The sequence below is a fragment of the Balaenoptera musculus genome, chromosome 5 (genome assembly GCF_009873245.2).
Source record: "Balaenoptera musculus isolate JJ_BM4_2016_0621 chromosome 5, mBalMus1.pri.v3, whole genome shotgun sequence".
Classification (NCBI taxonomy): Eukaryota; Metazoa; Chordata; class Mammalia; order Artiodactyla; family Balaenopteridae; genus Balaenoptera; species Balaenoptera musculus.
The window spans coordinates 118686713-118712424 of record NC_045789.1 but is presented as its reverse complement, the minus strand read 5'-3'; the positions used below and the strand labels follow the sequence as shown (position 1 = coordinate 118712424).

The window sequence follows — 25712 nt, the reverse complement described above, 5'->3', positions numbered from 1 at the left end:
TCCTGTTTTATTGTTAAAACTCTCCCAATTTTTAAATAGTATAACAAATTCGGTGGTTTTAAAAAAATAGTCAGTACCAAACCAAACAAATTAGAATGCATTTGCCAGGTCTGCTAGTTTTCTAACTCAAGTTAATGGGCTCTACCCTCCTAAGAAGTTTTGGGACCTTAAAACCAGAACTTATAACTCAAATTAAGTGAAGGGAATAAGATTGTTCCCCTTCCATTCATTTAATAAATACTCATATTAACAAATATCAAAACTGTATCCATCAGTAGACACAATGGATACAAAGATGTGTAAGGTACAGCCCCACCTGTCAGTCGCAGTGTACTTAGGAGACAGATAAACAAGAAATTACATTACAGTGAACTTCGTGTAATTAAACAGGTATTCCCAAGGTGGGCTTAGCTCTGAAGGGCATTTAACTCTTCTTTGGATGGGAACTGTGTCTTAAAGAAGTCCTTTAGTTAAAGAAAGTAGGAGAAGCAGGAGGTAAAAGGAACGTTGATTAAAAAAAAAAAAAAAAAAACAGAGCAAGGTGTATTTGAAGAAATTGCAAGTGTTTACTACAATTAAATGACTAACAAATCAAAACTGAGGATGGTAATTAAAAAACAGATCCCCCTCCAAAAACCCAGTGTCTTAACCCATCCCAGGCCTACTGAATCAGAATCACTAATTCTATTTTTGATAGGCACCCTAGGTGATTCTTGTGGTCAGGCTTGGGTAAAGTAGGTTCTGTTGGTCTCTAGATTAGAGATTGTGTCATATCTGAGAGCAGCACAGTCTGTCTGCATTGGAAGCCAGGCTCCAGTGCTCACCTGGCTGTGCTTCCATGGGTAAGGAAGTGTTCATCCGTGCTCACGTCTCTGCACTTGAAAAATGGAGCTAGAGCATCGATTTCATAAGGTTGTCTTGAGAATTAAGTGTAAAGTGCTTAGAACATTATCATTATCCGGCTCACCACTTATCCTCTGGGACAGGGCCAATAATTACTCAATAAATATCTGTTGAACGAATAACACTGAGGAGGTATAAAGGGGCAGGGTCACTGGAGTCCTTAGTTCTGCCTACTCTTCTAGGTACAGTTACCCTCTCTCCTCCACCTGGCCTACCTGGAACCATATTAGTTACCCACCCCACATGTGGCTCAGTTTAAAAAAAAAAAAAAAAAAAAAGGAGTAACTTCTACATTAAAAGATTTCTAGTATATGACATTAAAAGGAAAAAAATAAACAGTGTGCTATTTCCCCATAGCAAAGCAAGAAAGCTTTGTGAATCACTGCTGCTCTAACAGCTTTATTTCACTTTCTTCTTCTCCCCTTACCTAAGGCTGCCATGGTACCATCTGCCCAGACCCTTAAAATCACCGACTTCAGCTTCAGTGACTTTGAGCTATCTGACCTGGAAACGGCACTGTGCACAATCCGGATGTTCACTGACCTCAACCTTGTGCAGAACTTCCAGATGAAACATGAGGTAGGAATGCGGTGATGTCCTCTGGAGTGTGTGTGTGTGTGTGTGTGTGTGTGTGTGTGTGTGTGTGTGTGTGTGTGTAAGAGAATTAGTTTTGGATGCTAGTATGGAATAAGGATTTTTAAGTTTCAGAGATTCACATACTGTCACCTAATGCACACCCAGGATGTTTAAAGAAAAGTTATCAGCCATTAAAAAGACATGTATTGGGTTCCCACATGTATCAAGCACCAGGCTGAAGAATAGGGGAGAATATTCCCAACAATGAGAGCAGGATGTGCAAAGGCAGGAGGACAGAAAGAGGGGGTTGGAGGCATGGAGCACTGGTTGAGGGGGTGAGAGTGGTGAGAAAAGCAACCAAGAAGCAGATCCTGTAGAACCTTGTACACTATTCAGAGGAATTTGGATTTTATCCTGAAAACAATGGTGAGTCACTGAGGAATTTTAAGCAGGGAAGTAACATGATCTGATTGCGGAGGTTACGATAACACAGTAGAAAGAAGGACCAAAACAGAGTGAACTCCTTTGGAAATGAGGGAGTGAAGAGGTTGATGTGAAGCCAAGCTCTTGGTTCAAACAGGGTCACCCATATGGGGTGAAGATGAAAACTGATTTTAACCCCCGTCGATTACCTTATTCGCCTCTCAGAAAATAGCAAGACTGAAATCAGTACCTTCTAATACCAGTTGGGAGATATCAGGGAATTCTATTCTGTTTCATAATGGCTACGTGTATCTCATCAAAGAATAAGGGAGAATAGAAAGGCCGATATGAAAAAAAAATTCAGTAATTTGCCTTTAAAACTACTTTTTTCCGGTCAGTTGAATGTCTAGTCTCCTTGTACAGATTTCCTATCTGGAAATGTAAATACCTGGAAGGCCTCCACTATCCAGCAATCCATTCGTTCATAAAATGAAAATTCATTAACAATAAACAGTGTATCCTGTACTGTGCTAGGTACACGTTTCAGTGATAAGTCGTCCCTGCTCTCAAAGCCTCACTGAGGCATGAAAACTGAGGGCTAATACAGCTAAGGGTAATACGGTGTCATTTCTGGTATTACTGGGGGCCCGAATCTAGTTCCTTCTTTAATTTAACCGAAGTTTATATTATTCTTGGGTGAAAACAAAGACCAGCTGGTCTTCTCTAGTAATATCTAGTAATATTTCACTCCTATAAGAGCATGTTGATTAAGAGATATCATATCATTTAATTATTTTAAGAAGCTCTCAAGAAAGGTTCTTTGGTTATTATTGTCCCTGTTTTACAAATGAAGAAATTGACATAGCATGGTGGAGTAGAAAGTTCATGGATTTTGAGTCATAGCTCTACTAGTGATTACCTCTAATTTCTTTGGGCAGTTAATCTCTCACATTCTCAGTTTTGTAATCTGTTAATTGGGAATAGTGGTATGACCTCCCCTATGGGAGTCCTGTGAGAATTACACATGCATCTGTGAGATTGTCTATTTGCATGCATGTGTATGTGTGCACACTTGTATATTTTGATTAATATACAGGTGTAGAGTACATGTCAGTTATCCCTTCCTTAGACCAAATTTGACCATGGTTATACTCCCCTATCAGATTTCTCTGTTGTAGGTTATAGGGCTCATTTTAAAAAGCCTTTTCTATTAATGGAATGAAGATCTCATTTAGAGCCAGAAGTTCTAAATGCAAATCTCAGTTCTGCTTCTTGCCAGTCACGGGACTTATAAACCTAGATAGCGACTCAAATCCCTTTCCATTCCTGAGATCGCCCATACTTTACACTAGTGCTGAGTCTGTTGAAAGGGCCTGGACAGAACAGGAATATGATCCTTGTACCTACTTATGAAACTCTTATATAAGTTGATTTATTTCTTATTTCTTAAAAACATAAGCTTTTAGATAGCATTTGAGTGTTGGGTATGAAGATAGTCACTGAGAATTTCTCTTACAGTCTTGATTTTTACCTTTCCTTGAATGTTTATCCATTAGGCAGATATTTCTCCTCAATGTCTCATTCATCTCCTCTCCTTTTCTGTTTGAATAACTACTATTCTAATTCCGGCCAACATCAACATGAACATTGCTATTATTCTGGTTGGCCTTCCTGCCTTAGCGACTCTTCTGTTTTGTTTATTTCAGATATTATTGTCACTGTACATTTCAGATATAATTTTAGGATGATAAAATTAAAATGTTACTGCTAGAGAGGATGTTAAGCATCATGAAGTGCCCCGACAAAGAATATTTCCTACTGAAAGTTATGTCAGATCTTCATGTCTCTGCTTGGCTTCCAAATCTTGAGTTACTCTCCTATAATTCTTGCTGATCTCTGAAGCAGATTCTTCAACTCTACTCCAACAAATCTGCGCGTGCTGTACTTGTTTTCCTTGACCTTCTGTCTTTTACGTGTCATTCCTCCCCTGAATGGACAGGACGGCTCCACTTCCAAGTCTGCTCCAAGTATATTGTGCCATAACATACTTTTCCTCAGAGCCTGACTTAAAAATCTCTACTTCTGGGAGAACCCTAGGATTGACTTCATGCCACTTGGAATGCTATTGACAGTTTATAAATTTGTGCTCTCACTTTTATGTGAATTTATTTCCTTTATATGTGCGCTTTTGTTACTTTCACTCACTACTGATTGAAATTCTTGAAGGCAGGAGCTGAGCTGTGTTTTTTCTTTCTTTGCTTTCTCCCATAGCATCTTAAGGATGCCGTGCAGGACTTAGGAAGCCTTTGTAATGTTGGAGACTGATTCAGTGTATTGAGCATGCTCCCTGGGGCCTTCCAAACTGCGCATAATTATTCAGTAGTCCTGTACAAAAGATTGTACTACAGATTTGAACATGCCAGGCATATCCACCAAGCATTAAGCAGATCTGACCATAATTTTCCTAAATGCTGTTAAGAACATTTGATAACAGAATCCAAAACTGTACTTGAATCTAGTTACTAATTAGATAACAGTGGGGTATCCATTGGGTTACCTAGTTCAATAGGCCCATTTCCATAGAAGCGGTATAGGGAGTCCAGTGGTTAGGACTCAGCGCTTTCACTGCCATGGCCCGGGTTTAATCCCTGTTCGGGGAACTAAGATCCCACAAGCCATGCAGCGTGGCCAGAAAAAAAAAGAAGAAGCAGAATAGAGTAGTCCATCAGGAATTAGGTTTCATAGAGTCATTTTGGTCATTATTTCACATTATATGCATAAGTGCCTATTTAATTATATCTACAGATTTATGATTAGTAAAGAGATATGTCCATAGGTTAAATTTCTGGGTTTTCCTGCTTATTTTCCTTGACTCTTTAATTAATCACCAGTAATTTTCTATGACACTTCACTTTCTAAGCATATCAAAGAAAGTTAATTGCTCTTACTTAAAATTCTCCTAATAAGATGAATCTATCATCTTCGGGGTCGACTTTGTTGAGAAATGGCCAGGCTGCAATGTACTTCAGGTTAGCACGTCAACCTTAGGCATACGGAAATCCTCTGGGAAATATGGTTTCTCAGGGGTGAAAGAGCTAGGGGACATTTGGGTTCTTTTTATCAGAATTCCCTGTGAACTGCGTCATAGAACAGGAACAAAGAGACCTGAAAAGAAAAGGGAGGATATGAAAGCATTGATTTTTCTGCCAAATCCTCTATAAACAATTTCTACCAACAAAGAAGAAACCTTGTTTTTGGCCTACTTTTGCAGCCAATCAAACTGTGTCGAATATTGTTAAAGCAACATTCGTTTCCCTGGTACTTTTTCTATTCCCCAGGGCAATGCCCTTTGTGTTTGAAATATCTCCAGTGATACACGTAGGGAGAAGCACATATTTATTTTTAGAGATCCCCAAAAGTATAGTAAATCATTCAGTATTGAAGAGAGGCAGACTCTGATGCTAACACAAACACAAAATTATCAAGCTCACAGCCCATGAGCCCCTGGGGATTTTACTGAATACACCACTTAGGAGTTGAATTAAACCCAGCTTGTGAGATTTTTCTGAAGTCTATCCTTTTTTTCCCCATCTTTTAAAATATGAGTGTAACACACACACACACACACACACACACACACACACACACACACACACACACCCCAGGGCTTTATGTTGCATATATTATTTTTTGTTAATTACTTCTTGGTAACCAAGCAGTAACTCTGCCTGAATATTTAAGCATAGTTTAAAAGGGACAAAGATTGGGACTTGGAGCTCCAGTTTGTCCTTGGACATGTGCTGTGTGCCTTGCCCCCAAGCCATCCCCAGAGCCTCGCACAATTACCTCTGCAGACATACAGAATGGGAGCATGAGAAGAACTGGAGACTGGCCGCTCGCACGGCTCCCTGAGAGTGAATTCATGCACGTGTGACTGCCTACCTGGACTCTCCTACCTGATGACACATGGACATAATATCTTGTAAAAAGCTAGTCTCTGCCCTACCCATGACAAAAGTACCTTTCTTCAAGCTGCCTTGCATTTCACATCTAACTTAGCTAACACGGTGGTTTGCATGGTAGGCTCTGAAGTCCAACTGCTGAGGTTTGACTTTTGGGCCCACCCTTTACAAGCACTGTGACCTTGGGCAAGTCTCTGAATGTCACTTTCCTCATCTGTACAATGATCAAAATGGTAGTGCCTCCCTCAGAGTCCCGGGAGTTAGATGTAAATGCTTTGTACAGTGCGTGAAGATTAATAAACGTGTGATAAACGTCAGCAGTTATTTTTACCACTTACGCTTTATTTCCTAAAGGTTCTTTGCAGGTGGATCTTAAGTGTTAAGAAGAACTATCGGAAGAATGTTGCCTATCATAATTGGAGACATGCCTTTAATACAGCTCAGTGCATGTTTGCCGCACTAAAAGCAGGCAAAATTCAGGTACTTCTTAGAGCCATTTATGTATTTAAGACATTTTGTTGCTTTGCTGCAAGAATACAGCATATTCTTTCAAGTGTTTTTTAATGTGCACTAATGATGATTGAGAATAATATTTAATGCCACATACAAAATAAATTACATTTTGTTAATTAAGGAAGACTGGTATGGCAAAATAATTTCTAATTTTCTTTCATATATAATATATATGGCCTATTTTTAAAAACCTTTAAAATAGTTTCATGTTAAACTGAATAGCCTTTGGGCAAATAAATGCTTCCTTCAGAGGAAAACTCTACAATATAAGAAAAGTATCAAATTTCTCATGTTCACATTCAACCTGCTCCATAGTAGAATTCCTCAAAAACCACTCAGGTCCTGAACTTGACTCCACAGAGGAGTCCAGGGTTCTCTGTCACATTCTCTCTGGAGCACTCTGCTAATTTTGTAAGTACTATTTCATGGAAAAGGGTTTGGTTTCATATGCATTGACCAGAGACTGTTTACAGGAAGATCAATGCAGAAAACGTTCACGTAATTCGTTCTTTTCCGGGCCAAATTTTTCACATCTCTGTCCTTAGATTCTAACTTCAGTGGGAATCGACAAGTTATTCTATGTCAGTGATTCCAGGCGTACATCATAAAACTGTTTTTAATTCAGAGCGTCCATGCTCTTTTTTATTTAATAAATTCTAAAAATGTTATTCGCTGTCTCTACTTTCATAGAGTGCACATTTTAGCCGGCTAGAGCTAAAAAAAGTGATTGTTGTCCAAGAAGCCATATCAAATACCATAGTAGTACTTTCCTGCCATAGCAAACATGTATAAGAAATAGGGTGAACTTATTTGGGGGTATGGGATGGTCATAAGGACTGTACCACTGAAGTCTATCCTTGATTTTTATGAAGAATAACAAAATGGTGATTTTTGTGTATGTTGTAGACATACTATATAGAAAGTTGAGAGTTGCAGCAGAATACAGCTGATAATAGTTTTACCTTGTGTTTTCTTTCTAATGAAGGAGAACAGTAATACAGATAATACAAATGGCAGGTATTAAAAAATAACCTCTATTTGGCTTTGGAATATATTGCACAACTTTTCAAAGCCAAATTTTCATTCCTAATCCTCTATTTTTTCCTATTGTTTGCTAATATTCACATTGTCTATGCTTCTAATAGGAGAGAGTGAAGGATATAGCAACTGATAACAGAGAGCGAGGGCAGCAGAATCTGCAGGGAACTGAAAATCAGAGAGAAAACAATTATTTAAAGTTTATTTGGTGTAAAATCGATAGCTAGTGGGAAGCAGCCGCATAGCACAGGGAGATCAGCTCGGTGCTTTGTGACCACCTAGAGGGGTGGGGTAGGGAGGGTGGGAGGGAGACGCAAAGAGGGAGGAGATATGGGGATATATGTATACGTATAGCTGATTCACTTTGTTATACAGCAGAAACTAATACACCATTGTAAAGCAATTATACTCCAGTAAAGATGTTAAAAAAAAAAAAAGTTTATTTGGATTATTCCACATATACATATATAGATTTTTAAGAATTAAAAATATTGACTATAGGTGGACAGGTTATTGATTATTTGAGGCATTTGAACTTTTTCTGTTGATAATGATAATCCCATTCTGAAAACAAAGTACGACTGATTGCCTGCAGAGTAGGATTCTAGCGTGAGTCCTGTGGGACTAGAAAGCACATATGTAAAGCACTAAGGAAAAAACCACGTGATTGGTGGAAAGAGGTGGTATAATGCGCTTTACCAAATTGTTCTTTCTCTTTCTTTCTCGTACTCTTCGGTCGTGCAGAACAGGCTGACTGACCTGGAGATACTCGCACTGCTGATTGCTGCCTTAAGCCACGATTTGGATCACCGCGGTGTGAATAACTCTTACATACAGCGGTAAGGCATTCACCCCAGCAACAGAAGAGACTGTTTCTTTTAAATTGTAGTTTTAAAAGTAAAAGCCACAGCATAATTTGATGGTACAAAATTTCAGTTGGTCAAGTTCCCATAACATACTCTGGTTTTATTTAAGGGAAATGGAAAAAATAATGCAAGTCCAATATTGTGTTGGTAACGTCTCTGGCCTGAAGTTCAAAAACTATTTATGTTGAGAATCTTACTTCATTAGATAATTACCAAGCGTTTTGCTTTATTTTATATACACCCAGCTTAGGAGCTTCATTGGAAAACTGTTAAGACTAGATCAGAAAAGGTAGAATTTCACCCTGGAATAAAAGATAATATTTGAAAAGTGCTTAGCTCTATCCTAAGTACTTAGTAAGTGCTGCCTAGAAAGAGGCTTTTGGTCTTAGTGAAGGCAGTGGAACACAGTGTTGGAGACTTTGGGCTCTGGGGTCAGACTTGGATTCAAACCCTACCTCTGCCACAGAGTTCCTGTGTGACCGTGGGCAGGACACTCGTCTCTCTACACCCCCATTTCCTGGCTTGTGAAGTCGAGATAACAGCATTCCTACCTCATAGGCTTCATATAAGTTTTAAGACATAACACACGTCACTACCAGGTAGAATGCCTGGTACGTATCTAAGTGTTAAATAAATATTAGGAGCAGATGCTAGTGATAGTCCTGTCATCATCAGAAGCCCGCGTTTTGGCTGATTTTGCGAGTAAGATACTAACTCTTCAGACAAGCTTTTCAGCCTCCCTTCCGGACCACGCTTAAGTAACATTTGCAATGACAAATGAGATAATAAAGGTGATATCACTTTTCATCAGATTTTTGAGCCACTGTGACATTTTAATTTTCTTGCAGCAAGTTAGTTGAAAGGCATACATTTTAATGGTGAAATCTCTTACTACAGCGCATTTTTAAGGTATGCCAGTGATTTAACTAATGCATAGATCTCTCTAGGAAATTCCACATGTCTGATATCTTGAGGGAATTTCAGAAAGCTCTCTAATCACATTCCCTTTATCTAAATACAGTGAACGGAAAACTTCATGTAAAAAGAATTGTAGCGATGTAGCAACCGTGTCCTCTGCTGACCTTTGATGGGAAAAGATAGCAAGCTCTTGCCTGACCATCAGAGGCTTGCTGTCTCCTCTTTAAAGTCTAATGTTTTGGAGAACTGACTGGGTGACATGTCCTTTGTACCCTGTGCTTTGTCATGTGATTGTGGTCCTGAGCCTCACATCGACACAGGAGTACTTATGGGAGGAAACAACGACGTGAAAAGATTTACAGCGCAGAGTCAAGCACAGCCTAAGGATCAGAGCCAGCGGTGCTGCCTTCTCTTCCTACCTCAGCACTGAACATCATATCATTAGGATAGGGATTATTAGTGTATTGATTGCCACACTGCCCTGCTTTGGAGTGAAAAAAACCACTAAGCTATTTTTTCCTTTGTTTATTTAAAAATAATTACCCGGAAAAACATCTGGAGAAACGTCATCCTCTCTTTGGAAAAAAAAAAAGTCCTGGGAAAAAGTCAGACTGCACAATCTTGCTTTCACATACACCGCAGAGCAGACTTACCCTAAGTAATAATAACTTTTAAAAAAATTAAAGGAGTTTCAGAGATATTTATTTCTTCCTACATCCTTGTGGTTTCAGTAAAGGAAACCAAGAATTTCCCAGGGATGTTTCTTTTTTTTCTTTCCTTAGTGGTAAACGAGTGATACCTCCAGTAGGATTTTCTTAACCAGGGGACTCTTTGGAGACTAAGAGTATCAGAAACATTTCCCTATAAAGAACTAACTTCTAAAAAGGTGTACTGTGTCCAGACCTCATCAGATATTCAAACACTCTGTAAAGAAAACCAAAACAATAAAAGAAGACATAAAAATAAAAGTAATACATCAAAAAGACAAAAAGCCCTCATATGGTAGCAAAGTTAGAAACTGAACTCTGTCATTTGTTCTTGTTGAACATCTTTTCAGAAAATTAAATTGAAGTAAGATATTCCTGGTTTAGGAAACTCTGTTTTGATTCATTATCTGATTCTTTGATTCCTTCTTGGCTTAGGAAGATTGCCATTATGAAGGGCGCTTCAAGTACGCCAGTGAAATATTTGGGAGAAGAGTTCACTGCTTGTGCTTTCTTCTCCCACATGGGTGGATGAAGGGAAGAGTGATTCCAGATAGTTACTGAATTATTCTTTTAAAAATAGGCAGTCATCGGAACAAAATGGCTGAAGTGCAAGACGTCTGCTTATGTAGAGAAATTTCCCCACGTTAGGCCTGCAGTCAATGTAAGAGGACTCTTGTAGATGCATTTATTTGGTTAGATTCAGGATTGGTGTTTTATAAATATAGTGAAATTATCCTACATTTTAGGCAAACAGATAATGTGCAGTTACTGGGGCCTGGTACTTTGCTAGGCAGAAAGAGAGCTATAAAAGTATAAAATTCAGCTTCTGTTATCAAGGAGTTTTCGTAGTTTCATGAAACAATGGTGATTAATGCCAGAAAGTATCTAGTAAGTCCTGTGTTGTTTGATAACGTGGGCCGTAAGTGGTCGGTAGAGAAGGGGACTGATGACGATCGGCGTAGCCCATCCTTATTGTTGATGGAGGAAGTGAGACTGCAACCGGATCTTTGAAATGCGTAGGATTTGGAGAGGGGAGAGCATGAAGGCGCTCCAGGAGCACCATGAAGTGGGCATATTCATGGAACAGACATGACGGCTGGTCTGACCGGTCAGAAGGCTCACTGACCAGGGATGGAAAGTAAGAGGATGAACAAGTGGAAGTTAGAGGACCCTTCCGAGGGAGAGCTGGAAAACCAAGCCGTGCATTTTATATTCCGTGTAGTGAAAAGACAAGGAGCCATTGCTGCAATGGGTAATGAAGACATTGTTTAGGAAGAAAAGTCTGTAAGCAAGGTACAAGGTAAATGGGTAATAATTAGAACCACAGAGTTCAGCCAGAAAGCTGTTAGGTAGGGGAAGCCAGGTGTATGTGAACATCACATATTGGCTAGAGGGAGGAAGAGACTGAAGGAGAATATTGTTTAAATATTGAACAGCTAGTTATATGCAGGAAGGAAGGGGGAAAATCATGACTCCGGGTCCAAGAAATTAACAATGATGGTGCCACCGGTAACAACGAAGACCTGAGAAGTGTGTATGCACGTGTGTGTGTCCTTTGGGAGGGAGGACGGAGGGGGAAGGAGGTTTGGCAATGAGGAGAAAGTAATACATAGTATGGTGGTTAGAAGAGGTAAAATGACCAAATGAATGTTTTTCTCAAGATTAGAGATTCAGCAAAATCAATAAAAAATTTCCTGGTAACGACAATCAGATCATGAATAGTTGTCCTGGAAGAACTTGCCCTATACCATGGTCCTCTCTGCTCTGTGACAGAGGAACAGGAGTGAGCTAAGGTCGTGAATAGGCACGGTGGCAGCAGGGTCAGCAGGCTCCGAGAGACTTAAAAGAGCAGAGAAGACAGCACGGGAATCACAATTTCTGACGTTCCCACTGAGGAGAGTCTATTTTAGCCAGTGAGATCATCCTTGGTAAGGTCGGAGGGCTTGAGAGACTAGAGATCTGAATATGAATAAAGTGCCAATTCAGTTAGTCGCTAATAATAATAGTAATAATAACAATAGAAGCTAACACTTCTTAATATAGCTCTTATCCCATGGCATTTGGAACTCCTTCTAGCACTCATATACATGAGCTCATTTGGTCCTTAGACGACCACGCAGGAGCTGTGATGGTTATGGTGCAAATTCGAATCCTGACTATTCTCACCTTGTGACCTTGGGCAAGTCATTTAAACTCCCTCTCTCTGTTTCCTTCTCTCTGTATAGTAGAATAATGACAGTGCCTGTCTCACAGGGTTTCTTATAAGGATTAAGGAGTATAAGTAGATGTAAAGTGCTTGGAACAGTACCTGGCACAGACTACATGCTCAACACGTTTTAGCTATTTTCACAGGGGGATACTGTTAAGGACAGATAGGAGTTGAAGATCTTGCTTTTATTTTTCCCAGGGAGGGACAGGGAGTAGCAAAGAGACTATGCCTGGTAGCAGCTAGGAGCTGTGGAACAAAGAAGAGATTGTCTATTGTTGATGTGAAAAAAAGACAATCAGCAGAGTCAAGGAGGTCTAAGAACTGGGGTCACAAGGTCAAATGAATCATCAACTTGAATATCTGTGGTCACAGAGAATAGGAACATAAAATAACCCCTGACTCATAGAAGGCAATAGTGATGATTTGGATAGAAATTGTGAAGTTAAGAATTAAATGGGTTGGGACTTCCCTGGTGGCGCAGTGGTCGGGAATCCGCCTGCCAATGCAGGGGACACGGGTTCGATCCCTGGTCCAGGAAGATCCCACGTGCCACGGAGCAACTAAGCCACAGCTACTGAGCCCGCATGCTGCAACTACTGAAGCCCGTGCACCTAGAGCCCGTGCTCTGCAACAAGAGAAGCCACTGCAATGAGAAGCAACAAAGAGTAGCCCCCGCTCACTGCAACTAGAGAAAAGCCCGTGTGCAGCAACAAAGACCCAATGCAGCCAAAAAATAATAAAAAAAAAATTTTTAATGCCAAATTTAAAAATAAACAAATAAATTACCAAAAAAAAAAAAAAAAAGAATTAAATGGGTTGACATGGGTCGCTAAGAGATTTGAGCCCAGAGCAATACATATGGATGAGAAGCCAGATTAAGGACGGTTGTTAGAATCAGTGAAAAGGAGTACTGTGCTGGGGTGGCTGTGTTTTTCTCACAGAACTTTCATTTTCTGTTGATTTCCAAGGCTCTGTACTTCGGAGACATTGGTTTGATTTCTGCATTGGCATCCTTATGCCACTCTCAGAGATGGACCAACAACTGCAGGACAAGAGGAGATGCAGGGAGGGCATGCTAGCCCGTGACTGCTCACTGACGTGTGGGAATAACCCAGCAGCAGGAGTGGTTTAATGGGTCCTTGTGACACACCCTCAAATAAAGAGGCAACGTAGCCTTGTGTCTGAAAGAGTAAAAAGTAGCAGGATATAGAATGCATTGGTTTCCATGAATATCTTGGTAAATGGGAAATTTGTCACCCTTTCATTGATTCATAAATCCATATTTTTAGAATGTAAGTAAAGGCAAACACATAATTTGCATTCATCTATCTCACAAGCCAAGAATTTTCTCTAATGTGAAACCGTCCTTTCGGCATTGTCTAAAAATGTAATGTGCGTTCGAAGTTTTAAACATGTTTGTGTTATATCCACCTAATCGCATTTCTAGTCCAGCTTCTAACTGGGTCGGTGAGTGGATACTGTGTGCAGAGTGCTGTGGGTCACAAGCCAGTGTGATGCAGTGGAAAGGATGCGTGTGAATCCCGGCTCTGCCTTTTCTGTTGACCTTGAACAAGTTAGATAATCTCTCTGAACCTTTGGTCATCTAAAAAACAAATGCTAAAATGCCAGTTTTAGAGGTCTCAGCCTGGGTCACCCAGGAGGCACAGCCTGAGACAAAAGCTGGCGTGCATATAGCTGATTAGTGCCTGTGATCCCAGGGAGCAGGAATGCAGGCCTGGGAGTGGGAAACAGAGAAGAAAGGGAAAGCCAGGAGAAGGACGAGGTATCCAGCTGTCCACCCATACAGGCAGCTGGTGCTCAGTCCCACCAGGTGCTTTTGAGAAGTCTTACGACATGAGACCCAGAACTGTTCGCAAAAGGACAGAGACTGTAGGGGGAGGGGGCAGCTCCACAGGCTTCCACACCCCACTGGTCACAGGGGACCTCCAGAGGCCTTAACTCCTCACACTCCAGGCTGAGCAAGCGTGAGTGCAGAGAGCCCTCCTGTGGGCAGAAGTGAGAGGTATTCTCGGCGGGCCAGGGCAGGCGCCTTCTGATGGGCTCCTCGTGCAGTTTGTTAAAGCAGGCGTGAAGCTGGACACTACATCAATGGCTGCAGTATGAGGTGGGACCGAGGGTTCTGATGTGGTGAGCTGAAGTGTCCTCTAGAGGATTATTGCAAAAATTAAATATAAACTACTTAGCGCAGTGCTGGACATGGTATAGGCTCTCAGTAAATAGTAATAGGTAGATTCGTTTTCCCTAATGATAACAAACTCAAAAGGAATACAGTCTAACAGGGTAATAGACTTATAAACACCTAGCAGAATAAAACTGATACTAATACTGGATGTGCTTGGATTCCTCATATAAACGAAAATAACAGATACTCTAGAAGCTTTTCCTTTTCTAAGTGAAGGGAATGAGGAAGGCGGTAGCTGTACTGAAGTTGACTTGAGCTTATGCAGTCTGAGTGATGAGAAAATGCTATTGCCAAAATAGAGACTATAGAATACAGGCAGGATTTGGAGGGAGATCATCGATTCTGTTTATGCTAGGCCCTCTCTTATTCCGGGCCATCTCCCCGGAGCACCTCATCTACTCCTGTGGCTTGGATTTATGTCCAAGCATGTTGATGTGATCCACATCTCTCTCTCCAGCCCAGACCCGAGTTCAGACCTTTATACCCATTTGGTTGTACGTCAGGCACCTTAAAATTCATAGATCCAACACTCAACTAGTCCATCTTCCCCTCCTTCACCCCCCATCTCTAATCATCTTCTCCCTTTTTTCCTATGTCAGAAATGACAAAGCAGAAGCTTAGCCTCCATACTTTCCCCCTTCATCTCCCGCATCCCCACTAGCTCCCAACATCAGGATTCATTGCCAACTCCTAACTAATCTACCCCCTAAACAGCTCTTTTTATTTGGGATTCTACCACTCTAATCCAGGCTGTCTCTTACCAGCGTTACTAGAACAGTTTCCCACTAGTCTCCTAACTAAATCCCAGTAGTCTCCATGCATCTCCAGTCTTGGTTCCAGCAAATTTATCTTTTCTTACAAATCTGCTCATTTCAGTCCATCCATTGTCTTCCCACTGTCCAGTGATAAGCACAGTATCTGACCCATGGTACAACTCACTAAATACGGAAGGAACAAAGAAGACAAGGCACGAGTTCACTTGGGAAAGGTTACAACAACAACAAAACATGGCAGTTTGGAAGTCAGCAATGTCGGTGGTGGGTTAAACACTAGGAGTAGATGAGATCACCCATTCTCTTTATTTTCGTTTTACTGTTTTTGTTTTCCCTTAAGCTTCTCTCACTCCAACTCATTTTTTTTCCTGTGTTACATTTGTTGTCTTGGGTAGCTTCTCTATCTTCAACAAATTAAATGCAAAGTAAAATAATGATTCATGTACTAGTACAGAGGAATAACAAATCAACTGTATTATCTAACACTTGTATCGTGCTTTACAATTCATAAAGCCCTGTCCTATTAATTCAATAAACAGAGACTTTCAGAACTGTAACTTTTTGTCTGAGTGGAAATGGTGCTTTATGTTCACATGTGAAGGGTCATGAGAAGTAGGAGGTGGAGGACTCTGCTTGCAATGCTTTAGAACTTGATGTGTGACTCTGTTACATATAATGAATTGACTATAATATTCCTCCCCTCACTTCACTCAGCCAAACGGTCTTTACTGTTTCCCCCAAGTTCATTTTAGAGCACCGCCAGGATGTCCTGCATTGAAATAACCTGGATCCCACGTGGGGAGCTTTTTCTGACTCAGCTGTCTCCTTCCTTCCTCCAGAAGGGGATGTGCACCCACTGGCCCCCATTTCCTTGCCTCTCGTCACTCACGCCTCAGCTAATTCCACCTCAGTTGACTCTTTTCTTATATACAGGCACACATAGGGACGCTGACCTTCAGCCTTATTTCAGAAGAAAGGCTTGCATGGAAATTTATTTCAGATTTTAAATTAATTGCACTTTTGAAATTGAAAAATATTATTGGCACAGCTATTTCAGAGATTTTTTTCATGTGTAGAGAAGGTAATCCTTTGTCCTTATTCCTTCTACTATTTTAATAAATATTAAAACCCATGAAATTGTTCATCCTTTGAACCGGCAGCAGTTAACATTGGTATTTGAAAACAATTTGACTCTTTATATGTATTGCCCAGAGATTCCCTCACTCTTCTTAGCAAAAGGAGAGAAAATTGTTAGCCGGATTAATTTTTGTGCAGTAGCCTCTTTTTCAGTTAACCAATAAGAAGAAGAAATTGATAACTGATATACTGGGGAAACTGATACTTTTTTTAAACTTGTTTCCTTTCTTCAACAAACCCAGAAGTGAACACCCACTTGCTCAGCTCTACTGCCATTCCATCATGGAACATCATCACTTTGACCAGTGCCTGATGATCCTCAACAGTCCTGTAAGTACCTAATTTATGGCTGCAGAATGTTAACAGAGAGCTTTATAAATTCAGTTTTATTTTTAAGTTTTGGATTTATTCCCAGTAACATAAATTCTTGAGCATGCTTTATTCCTTTTTGGGTAAGAAAGGCAAAGCCAAAACATTTGAGATCTTCACAGCCTCACTTCTCTAGAAACCAAAACTGTCTAAATGCTGCCTGAAAAGGGAAAACTGGTTACTCACCTCCATTTGGTTATTCCACATTAGAAACAAACAAAACTGGTATTTTATGGCTCTCAGTTCTGTTTTGGTTTTTGTTTTTGGCAAATGAAGTGGTTTATACGACTCTCAAAAGGTTTTCTTTCATAAGGCAATACCTTTTCCTCTTTTTATGGAAACTTTTGACCACTAATAAACATTTTCATTAAGGAAGAAAGCTATTCAACAATTTGGCTAAATGAATGTTTATCAATGTAAGAAAGCATATAATAATGTTACTCTAGTCATATTTATGTTAAGGAAAATAAGGTTAAAATGACATATGCCAAAATGTTCGCAACGGCTGTCTTTGTCTAGTTAAACTATTAATCCTTTTTTTCTTTTCTGATTTTAATTTGTTGTTCATTATTCACATTACCCATTGTATGCGTGTATTACCTTTATAATAAGAAAACAGTGAAAGTTGTAGACGATTACGTTGAACAAGCACAAACGCATGGTATATAATTTTAAAGCAATTTTACCTCCATCTCTTTACATTTGCCCAGTGGCACTAGTTCTTCCCCGAGCCCTAGAAAACGCAGGCGGCCCATGACTTTTGTGGTCACTCTTTGATAAGTTTTACCCTCTAGTTACTACTTCACGTCCTAAAATATAGCATACAGTTCTCAATTTAGAAACCAAAATGTGCAGCCCTGTGTAGTAGTCCAGATTTGGGGCTCGATTTAAAGTCTCAGGTTCTCTCTTCCCACCCTGGTTGGCTCCTTTCGTCCCTCCCTCATGTTTCTTCTGACTCCTTCCTCACCCCCAAACCCCCATGTCCCTTCCTACCCCTCCAGACTTGGAGAATAGGAAACAAGAGGGGTAAGAACATTCTCAACAGACTGGTAGTGTGATGAGTGTCCCCTGTTTGTGCCTGGTAGGTGTTTAAGCCAAGTTCTTTTCTTACGAGTAATTCCGTGATCCTGGCCGAGCGCCTTAACTGTGGGGCTTTTCCACTGACGTCGCCTTAATATGAGTGATCATCTCTGTGCAGTTTATCACCTTATGGCTCCTTCCTCAGCTCCTGGAACTCTGATTGTTGGCTTTCAGCTCCTTTCTGCTAAGGTTCTTTTGCCTTCTTTGTGGTCCTCTTGAACAGGACAGGACTTAAACCAACCCCATGCCTCCAAAACTCAGAGAAGGCAGGCCGTCCTGTAGGGTAGCAACCTCTCCTTCACTGCTCCATCAGAGCACCTAGCCAGCCTGTAAGTCTTGCCTTGTAGATTTTCCAGACAGGAATCAGACACAAGGGTACTGGAGCCCACCCCACCCAGCAAACTCCAGCAGGCATACGCCGCGACTTCAAGCCGCTCTCTCTTACTTGAGTGAAGGGGAACGCAGTCGCACCTATTGGTGCGGGTGAAGGGATAAGAGTTACGTGGCCAGTCTGGGCACCTCCTTATAAATTCTGCACATGCTCTAGTACAGACTGCTACAGATGTGACTGTTTAACATGAATTAGTTGATATATGATTGGGAGGTAGGGGAATGATGTCAGTAAAATGTCTAAGTTGTACTGTTTCATGACCAAGTTCTCTTGGGTAAGGTGCCAGAATTATGGGAGTTGAATTTTGACCTTCAGCAAGGAAGCAAGAAGCCCTCTGCTTGGCTCCGGCACGAGCAACCCTTTCGGTTCTGTTTTAGGAATATTGAAAATGGGCGCTTAGCCCTGAGGCGCTCTCCCTCGCCTTGGGCTGCTCTGGGCCCATGGGAAGGAGGTTGCTCTTCCTTCAGCACCTCCCTTAATACAGCCCCATTGTCTGCGCGATCCAGTTCCCCCTGTGCCGCCTCTGGGCCTCCACAAACCACCATTTCCACTCAGCTGCTTCTGTGCTGCTTTAACGTCCTCCGAGGCAGCCTCCAGACTTGCTAGCCTGGCCTGTCCAGGTTACCTCCAGAGGCACCAGTTCTTGATTTGGTTTGTGCTCTGGTTATAAAGTTACGTAGGCTTTGAGTGGTCTGCCCCCAACACTGTTTCTCCCAAAAACCATGTAACTTTTAGTGTGTGGTTCTTCCGAACTGAGACTTCTCAGGAATGTGTGTGTCGAGTTATAGCAGCAACATCTGTACCTTCATTGGAACTTGCTGTCTTTGCCCTTCAGCTCAAACTTCATGTTAATATCCTATTTAGTTTTAAAGAAAATATGCTAACCTTTTTAAAAAAAAAACCATATTCTACAGTATGCCTATCACAGCTCTCTCTGTTATTAGATAACATAAAACTCATGTAATATAGTATTACTTAACATAAAAGGAATCTGGTTGTATCTATGGCTGGCCTCACATTATAAGGCCCATCTATATATTCTGTCTTTGTACGCACCAATACACAAGAATTTACAGCCTTTGTTTTTGGAAGGGAAAATAAAAATACAATACCAAAAGACATTTCTACTTTTCCACTTGAAATAGTTTTGTCTTAAAATAAATAAAAGTATCAGAATATAGTTTTGTTTTGCCCAGAATCTAAAGTGGCTTAATATTTAAAAATAATGTTTCTTGTGTAATCACAGATTCATTAATTAGACGTATACCACAATTTCAGCATCAGTTATCCTCTAACCAATGTTTGAACCTGGCTCAGCAGTTTCCTTTCTTCAGAACAAATCCTTTACCTCCAGACCCTATTTCTAAGCTTCTGGGTTTTTTTTCTCAGCCCTGAGGTTTAGGAAGCACATCTGACTCAATTTACAGATGTTGTTTTGAGTATATTCTGGGTACCCAAGGTATGTTTTATTTAGTTCAAGATTAGAGAGTCACTGTGCTTTAAATTACAGGCAAGAAATAAAAAATGGTTACATAGCAAAAACTTTAGATAACTTGCACATGGATTAGCCACCTTTGAAATATTCCTTATAGATGTTTCAGCTCTTGCTTTCTTTATACCACCAGTAAGCACTTCATTGCTCACACCCTCTACCCATCTGTATTGGCATGTTCCTGAGGAATACACACTGTTCTCAATATGAAGTTAAAATTATATAAATCTGCACCAGAAATGTTATTGGATTTATTACAGAAGCCATAGAGAAATGATTTTTTTAAAAATCAATTGTTTGCAATTTCCTCACTCTGTTCTTCACATCTATTAATACAGTTTTTGATTTTTCAAAGTTTTACTTGTTCTCAGATCATAGCAGTTAGCCTGCCCAAAGGAAAAAGGTATATAGTTATTAGATTTGGGGCCTGGACTAAAGCCTAAGGAGTAGAAGAGTTGGAGAAACATGCATACTTTGGCCCACGAACCATCATGAAGCTGTTTTTTCTTGTATGACAAGGTGATGGGGGTGGGTGCATAGAGGGGAAACATTATTTCACGGTATTTACTTTATGTAAGCAGGTGTCCTCTATCTTCCTGAGTTCAGAATACTAGGCATGTGTTTAAGAGATGTGACTATTTTTTCAGATTTTGTTCTTATCAGCAGCTTCTCCAGGTGGAATGCTAATGATGGTTTTCTTTTTTTTATAAAGGGCAATCAGATTCTCAGTGGCCTCTCCATTGAAGAATATAAGACCACGCTGAAAATAATCAAGCAAGCTATTTTAGCTACAGACCTAGCACTGTACATTAAGTAAGTTTTAAGAAGTATGTTGATAAATAGGTCTTGGATGTGTTTGCATTGTTTCAAACTTTAAAAATCCACATTGGGGTATTTTTAGATTATAAGGACAGATGTCCTGGCAAAGCTGTCTATCAAACTATGGAGCAGTTTCTCAAAGGAAGCCAGAAAAGTCTACTCCTTCTGCTTACTTAATGCTATAGAAATTACAGAATACAGAGTTATTTCTGATGTTTGTCTCTGAAATAATGCGCAAAGCAAATAACCATCTCAAGGTCATTCCAAGCTAGGCTGGCCAACCTAAAGGTTATACAGGCCATTTGCTTTTCCTCCTTTCCTTCTCTCCCCCAACTTCTGACCATTTCACAATTCCTTTATACTGTCATCCAAGCTTACGTGGGCCGGAAAAGGAGCTGAGTGCCAGACAAGTAAATTTTGTTTCTTTTTATTGGATTTTGGCAAAAGAAGGATATTAATGCAGAACTTTAATGAAGTTAATGATTCAAAAATTAAAGTATGCTTTAGAGTGTATTAGGGATGTAGGTATGTTTGCATCATTAAACTGCCTTTCTAAAAGCAAGGAAAGACGTTGCTGCCTTTGGGCAAGCATTCGTTTCCCCCAGAGACTGAGGTCTTTGCTGCGCATTTGGGAGCGAGGGGAGTCCGGCAGTCACACTCAAGGGATTTCCCAGGAACACGGGCCTCACTCCCTCTGTACGAGGATGTGCATTATGGTTTTAGCCACTCTTTTGAGAAGTAAAAACAAACAGAAGAGACACACAAAACCACATACCAGATACCCACTGCTGTGCATCTGAAAGTAACTACATCTAAAAGAGTCTGTTTCCTTGGATTTTGGAGCACTTTAAAGTTAATTAGGGTAAAAGAAAATATAGTAAGTTTCAGTGTATTCAAAATGATTGCAGAATAAAGATGATCAAATTACCAAGAATTTGAAAAATACCTGTAACCACAAAGACTTCCCGACGTTTTCAGGCCACATGGGTCTCCCCTCTGAACCCTTCTGAAACCTCTTTTCATTTTTGGTACTTAGTCATAGACGGGCAGTTTTGTTATGTAAGTTTCTCTTATGTTTGTGTCTTTGACTAGATTTTAAACACTGCGAAAGGAACTCATGTCTAATAATTTCCCAAGATGCCTAACAATGTTGAGCACATAGAGGTATTCACTATACAGTGAATGAATATTAGTTTATACTTTACTTGGTCATTCTTTGTTTCAGAAGGACTTCACAACTTTATAGTGACAGAGTAATTATTATGAACATTTTTTACCCTATACCATAATATATGTGAATGAGGTATATAAAATTAAACTGAAAGCATATAGATCTTATTATGCCACACATAAAATTTCTTAAATCATTCTTGGCATCAGACTTTTAACTCATATTGGTTCATTTTCTTAAAATCACGTTCAAGAATTAAAATTTCCATTACTTGTGATTCGTAGTTAAAAACGAGGTGAGATTTTAATGTTTCAACCAAAGAATATGGTAGAAGAGAAGAAGGTAAGGTATTTAAGATTTTTAAATGATGATTTTTATATTGGATTCTAAGATGAGAAAAAACCATTTGAGATTTTTTTCCCCAAAAATTTTACTCCATGAGTCTTTCTAGACCAAAGGGATAAGAGCTTGGGGGACTCATCATAACTACAAAATATTTTTCTTTATTTTAAAGGAGGAGAGGAGAATTTTTTGAACTTATAAGAAAAAATCAATTCAACTTGGAAGATCCTCATCAAAAGGAATTGTTTTTGTAAGTAGGATTACTATCCTTAAAGCTGAAGTTTTGCTACCTAATTAATTTTATTGCAATTAGTTGTTACAATGTGATGATCTTAGAGGCTGTCAGAATTCTTGAGTGTTGTACAAAAATGAATATTTACTTGAAAAGAAATGCATTTGCAAGTTCAAGTGAATGAATCACTTTTGTCCTAGAAGGACCTTTAAAATGTGGTAGAGTATCAGTACCAGGCTATAGAGTTTCCTTTTTCATACTCACAATTCTTTGGAATTGAAGACCTGAAAATATCATCCTAAAGAATGTAGGAGCGAGAACATGGCTGTGAAGTGTTTACTTCTCTTACGTGACAGCTGAATAGCGCTGTCAGAACTTCAGGGTTTCTGTTTTTCCTCACCTGTTCCTCTGTCCCGCCCTCCCATCCTTTGCTATTACTATCACTGCCTTTGTCATGACAAGAACTGGATCAATAAAAAAGAGCTAAGTGTCAATAATAAAGAAAAGATAGAGGTAGTAATACTAAGGATAGTGCTCTATTACAATTTTATAACCAACATTTCTTTAAATAGATTGGTATTACTTCACATGCAAACAAAGATGCAAATTATAAGGAAACATACAAATGCCCAGCTGTCCGTTCTCTATAGCCATGCTTCACCTAAGAGTCTCAACATGTTTTTAGAACGGTGCCTTAGAAAAGTACAGACACGCTACTGTGATTCGTGAACAGTTTTTCTCAATGACAAAAGTGGAATCTGACCACAATTCCAAGTCTGTGCCACAGTTTTCACTGCTCCACTCTCCTAACTTCTGACCTCTCGGCAGATAAGCACTCAGGACGTGTAGCGCTTGCGTTGCCTCTTCCACTCTTCACAGTCCAGATTGTAGTTAAGCTCACACAGGTGCATAGTCTTCTTTGGGGGAGGCAGTTTGTATTGGCAAGTATTATTGAAATCCTTCATGATTAAAGATTTCTCTGGTGCACTCATGACTTGCGAGAGAGTTGGTATAAGAGATAGAATTAGAGGCAGAAAACCATTTTCTTTGTGGCCTAATATGGTTAGGGAGAATGTACTTTTAGGTTGGGTTTCCCTAGAGGGACAAGTGATCCAGTCCTTTACCTTGAGTGCTTCTATATGACAGTGATGGCCTTTTTGCCTATGTCTTCAAACAAATTAAAAGGATTAGATGGCAGGTATTTGGACCTGACATGAGAAAACACTGCACTAAAGAGAGAACTATTTCCATACAGTAGTTTTATATAGTATTGAGTTCTAGAGCGCCTTGTCACAGACTCCAGACTCCAGCATGGTTTTCAACTTCTCTAACAAGCAAAGGAATAAACAGCATCATCCTTTCATTTCCCTCTTTTCTCCAGCAGATACTGTTCAATAATTCAAAGGCTTTTCACATAGGAGTCACTACATGTGTTGAGTGAATTAGAATGACCCACCATAGTTCTTGTTGTCACGGAACTTTTATCAGTAGGACAGCTGAAGTTATCCTTTAATGGTTAATTATTAGTAATCAATGTGTTTTCATCATACTGTCACTTAGATTGGAAGACCAAAGTAAAAAAAAAAAAAAATAATAGCAGGCAAGCTTTGGCTCAAAGGTTAATAATTTCTCTCCTGCTGCTCATCTGGAGATAAATGAGACAGTGTGAAGGCAAATTCCAGTAGTTCACTGGGTAACCAAAACAATGACACTGTGATATCACTGTATCAGCCCTGCTTGTATGTAAATTCTATTTCTGTTTCTTTAGTCTATAAACTGCCATCCTCATAGTTTAGAGGGTTTTAATTTAACTTTTTTATTAGTAACTATTTACTAGGGTTTGTATTCACATAAAAGTAAACAGGAGTATTGGGCTTCTTTTTCCCTTAACAGAGCGATGCTGATGACAGCTTGTGATCTTTCTGCAATTACAAAACCCTGGCCTATCCAACAACGGGTATGTTGCTTAGTGACGATAAAAGTAATCATTAAAAAGTCAAAATAAGAAAAATCTTTACTGTTAAATGTAGTTTTTGAAGTATTTGGGGAACTTTTTATCTAAATTTTAAGTAGTATTAAAAGCTAATTAAAAGATAATTGGACATAAACAGGTTTTCCTTTTTGGAGGACTCGTTAGCACTTAATAATATTTGTAAGATATATTAAGAAAGCAAGCATCTATATTAACACAGCAAAACCTAGCTGTTGACAAAGTTTAATTCCAATACTACTGCTGGCTTAGTTGGGGATTTTTTTTTAACACATCCCTTTAATAATATTAAAGTTTAGAAGAAGCAAACTTAATCTTCTTACGGTTAGCGTATTAGGCTATACCTCAACTAAATAGGCATTAACAGGTAGAACTTAAACATTTCTGGTGCTTAGAAGTATAGGACGTGTTGATATAAGATGTCAGGAAGGATCTGATCAGGGCCTGTGGCTAGGAGGCTAGAAGTACATCCTCTCTCTAGATAAGTAACTGCTGTTAACATCTTGCAGAGGCAATAAAGGCCCTAAGCTAGAAGAAGGGGTGGGTGTATTTGCAGTGATGTGTATGTTGTGGTTCTGTTTTCTGAGATTACACCTTGAACCCTAAATGTACTACCTGAGATTACTGGCCGCGCTGTTGGTCACAGCTCTGGGCTGCACAGTCACGGAGCCCAGTAATGACAGGCTCATCTCATGAAACAAGTGCTGAGAAAAGAGTATCGGGAGCGCACTCTCCAATGTGCCAAAGCTGACGTGCCACAAGCACTCAAGAAATGTCTTTACAGACCTTCCTGCTCCATAGTAAATAAGACTATATGCCCATTTCCAAATAGGAAAGAGAATGGGAGAGGGAAGAATTTGTCTTTTCATTTACTCTTTCTTTTTTCTGAATCAAACCCTGAAAAAGTACAGCAGTGAAGTTGGGGTCCAGACATAAAAAGCAACACTATAAAGCCTCTATAATTAAAACAGTTTGGTATTAGTGTCAGACCAGTGGAACATAATAGAACATTGAGAATTGCACAGAACGTTTAGTATATAATAAAGATAGCATTTCAAATAACTGGGGGGAAAATAGACTTTACTAAATCATGTTAGGATGATTTTCCCATCTTCCATAGTCGGATGGCAAGAGACGAAATTGGATCTATTCTGCATACTTAAATTCCAAATGGGGCATAGAGTTCAGTGTAGAGAATTACACCATACAAGTACTAAATAAAAACATTTGTGGATTCTTTTATAAACAAGGAGTGAGAAAAGTTTCCTAACCATGGCTTAACATGCAGAATCAATAAAGGAAAAGATTGACAAATTTGATTACAAGAAAATTAAAAAATTAAGAAAATTTTTTGCATGGCAAGGACACTATAAGAAAGACAATGAAAAACAGGTAAAAATATTTGCAACTTTTATCTGATAGTTAATATCCCTAATATTAAAGAACTTCTTAAAAATAGAGAAGAAAAAGACCAACAACCCTACCGGAAAATGGGCCAAAGATTTGAACAAAAAGTTGATAGAAAAAGGAATGTGAATGGCTCTTACTCATTTGAAAAGGTTCTCAGAACCTCAATCATAAGAAAAGATGCAAGTTAA

General features: G+C 39.5%; 1 protein-coding gene across 4 annotated transcripts in view; it reads left to right on the top strand.

The window, feature by feature from the left end:
- The window catches only part of PDE5A (phosphodiesterase 5A), a 149218-nt gene that overhangs the window by 111874 nt on the left and 11632 nt on the right, over positions 1 to 25712 (top strand). For all 4 annotated transcript variants that reach the window (XM_036852451.1, XM_036852448.1, XM_036852450.1 and 1 more), the window contains exons 12-18: positions 1336 to 1482; positions 6219 to 6344; positions 8160 to 8254; positions 16471 to 16558; positions 20273 to 20373; positions 22065 to 22142; positions 24018 to 24081. In XM_036852451.1, coding sequence (XP_036708346.1) covers positions 1336 to 1482; positions 6219 to 6344; positions 8160 to 8254; positions 16471 to 16558; positions 20273 to 20373; positions 22065 to 22142; positions 24018 to 24081 — 699 coding nt within the window. The remainder of the gene's footprint in view (positions 1 to 1335; positions 1483 to 6218; positions 6345 to 8159; positions 8255 to 16470; positions 16559 to 20272; positions 20374 to 22064; positions 22143 to 24017; positions 24082 to 25712) is intronic.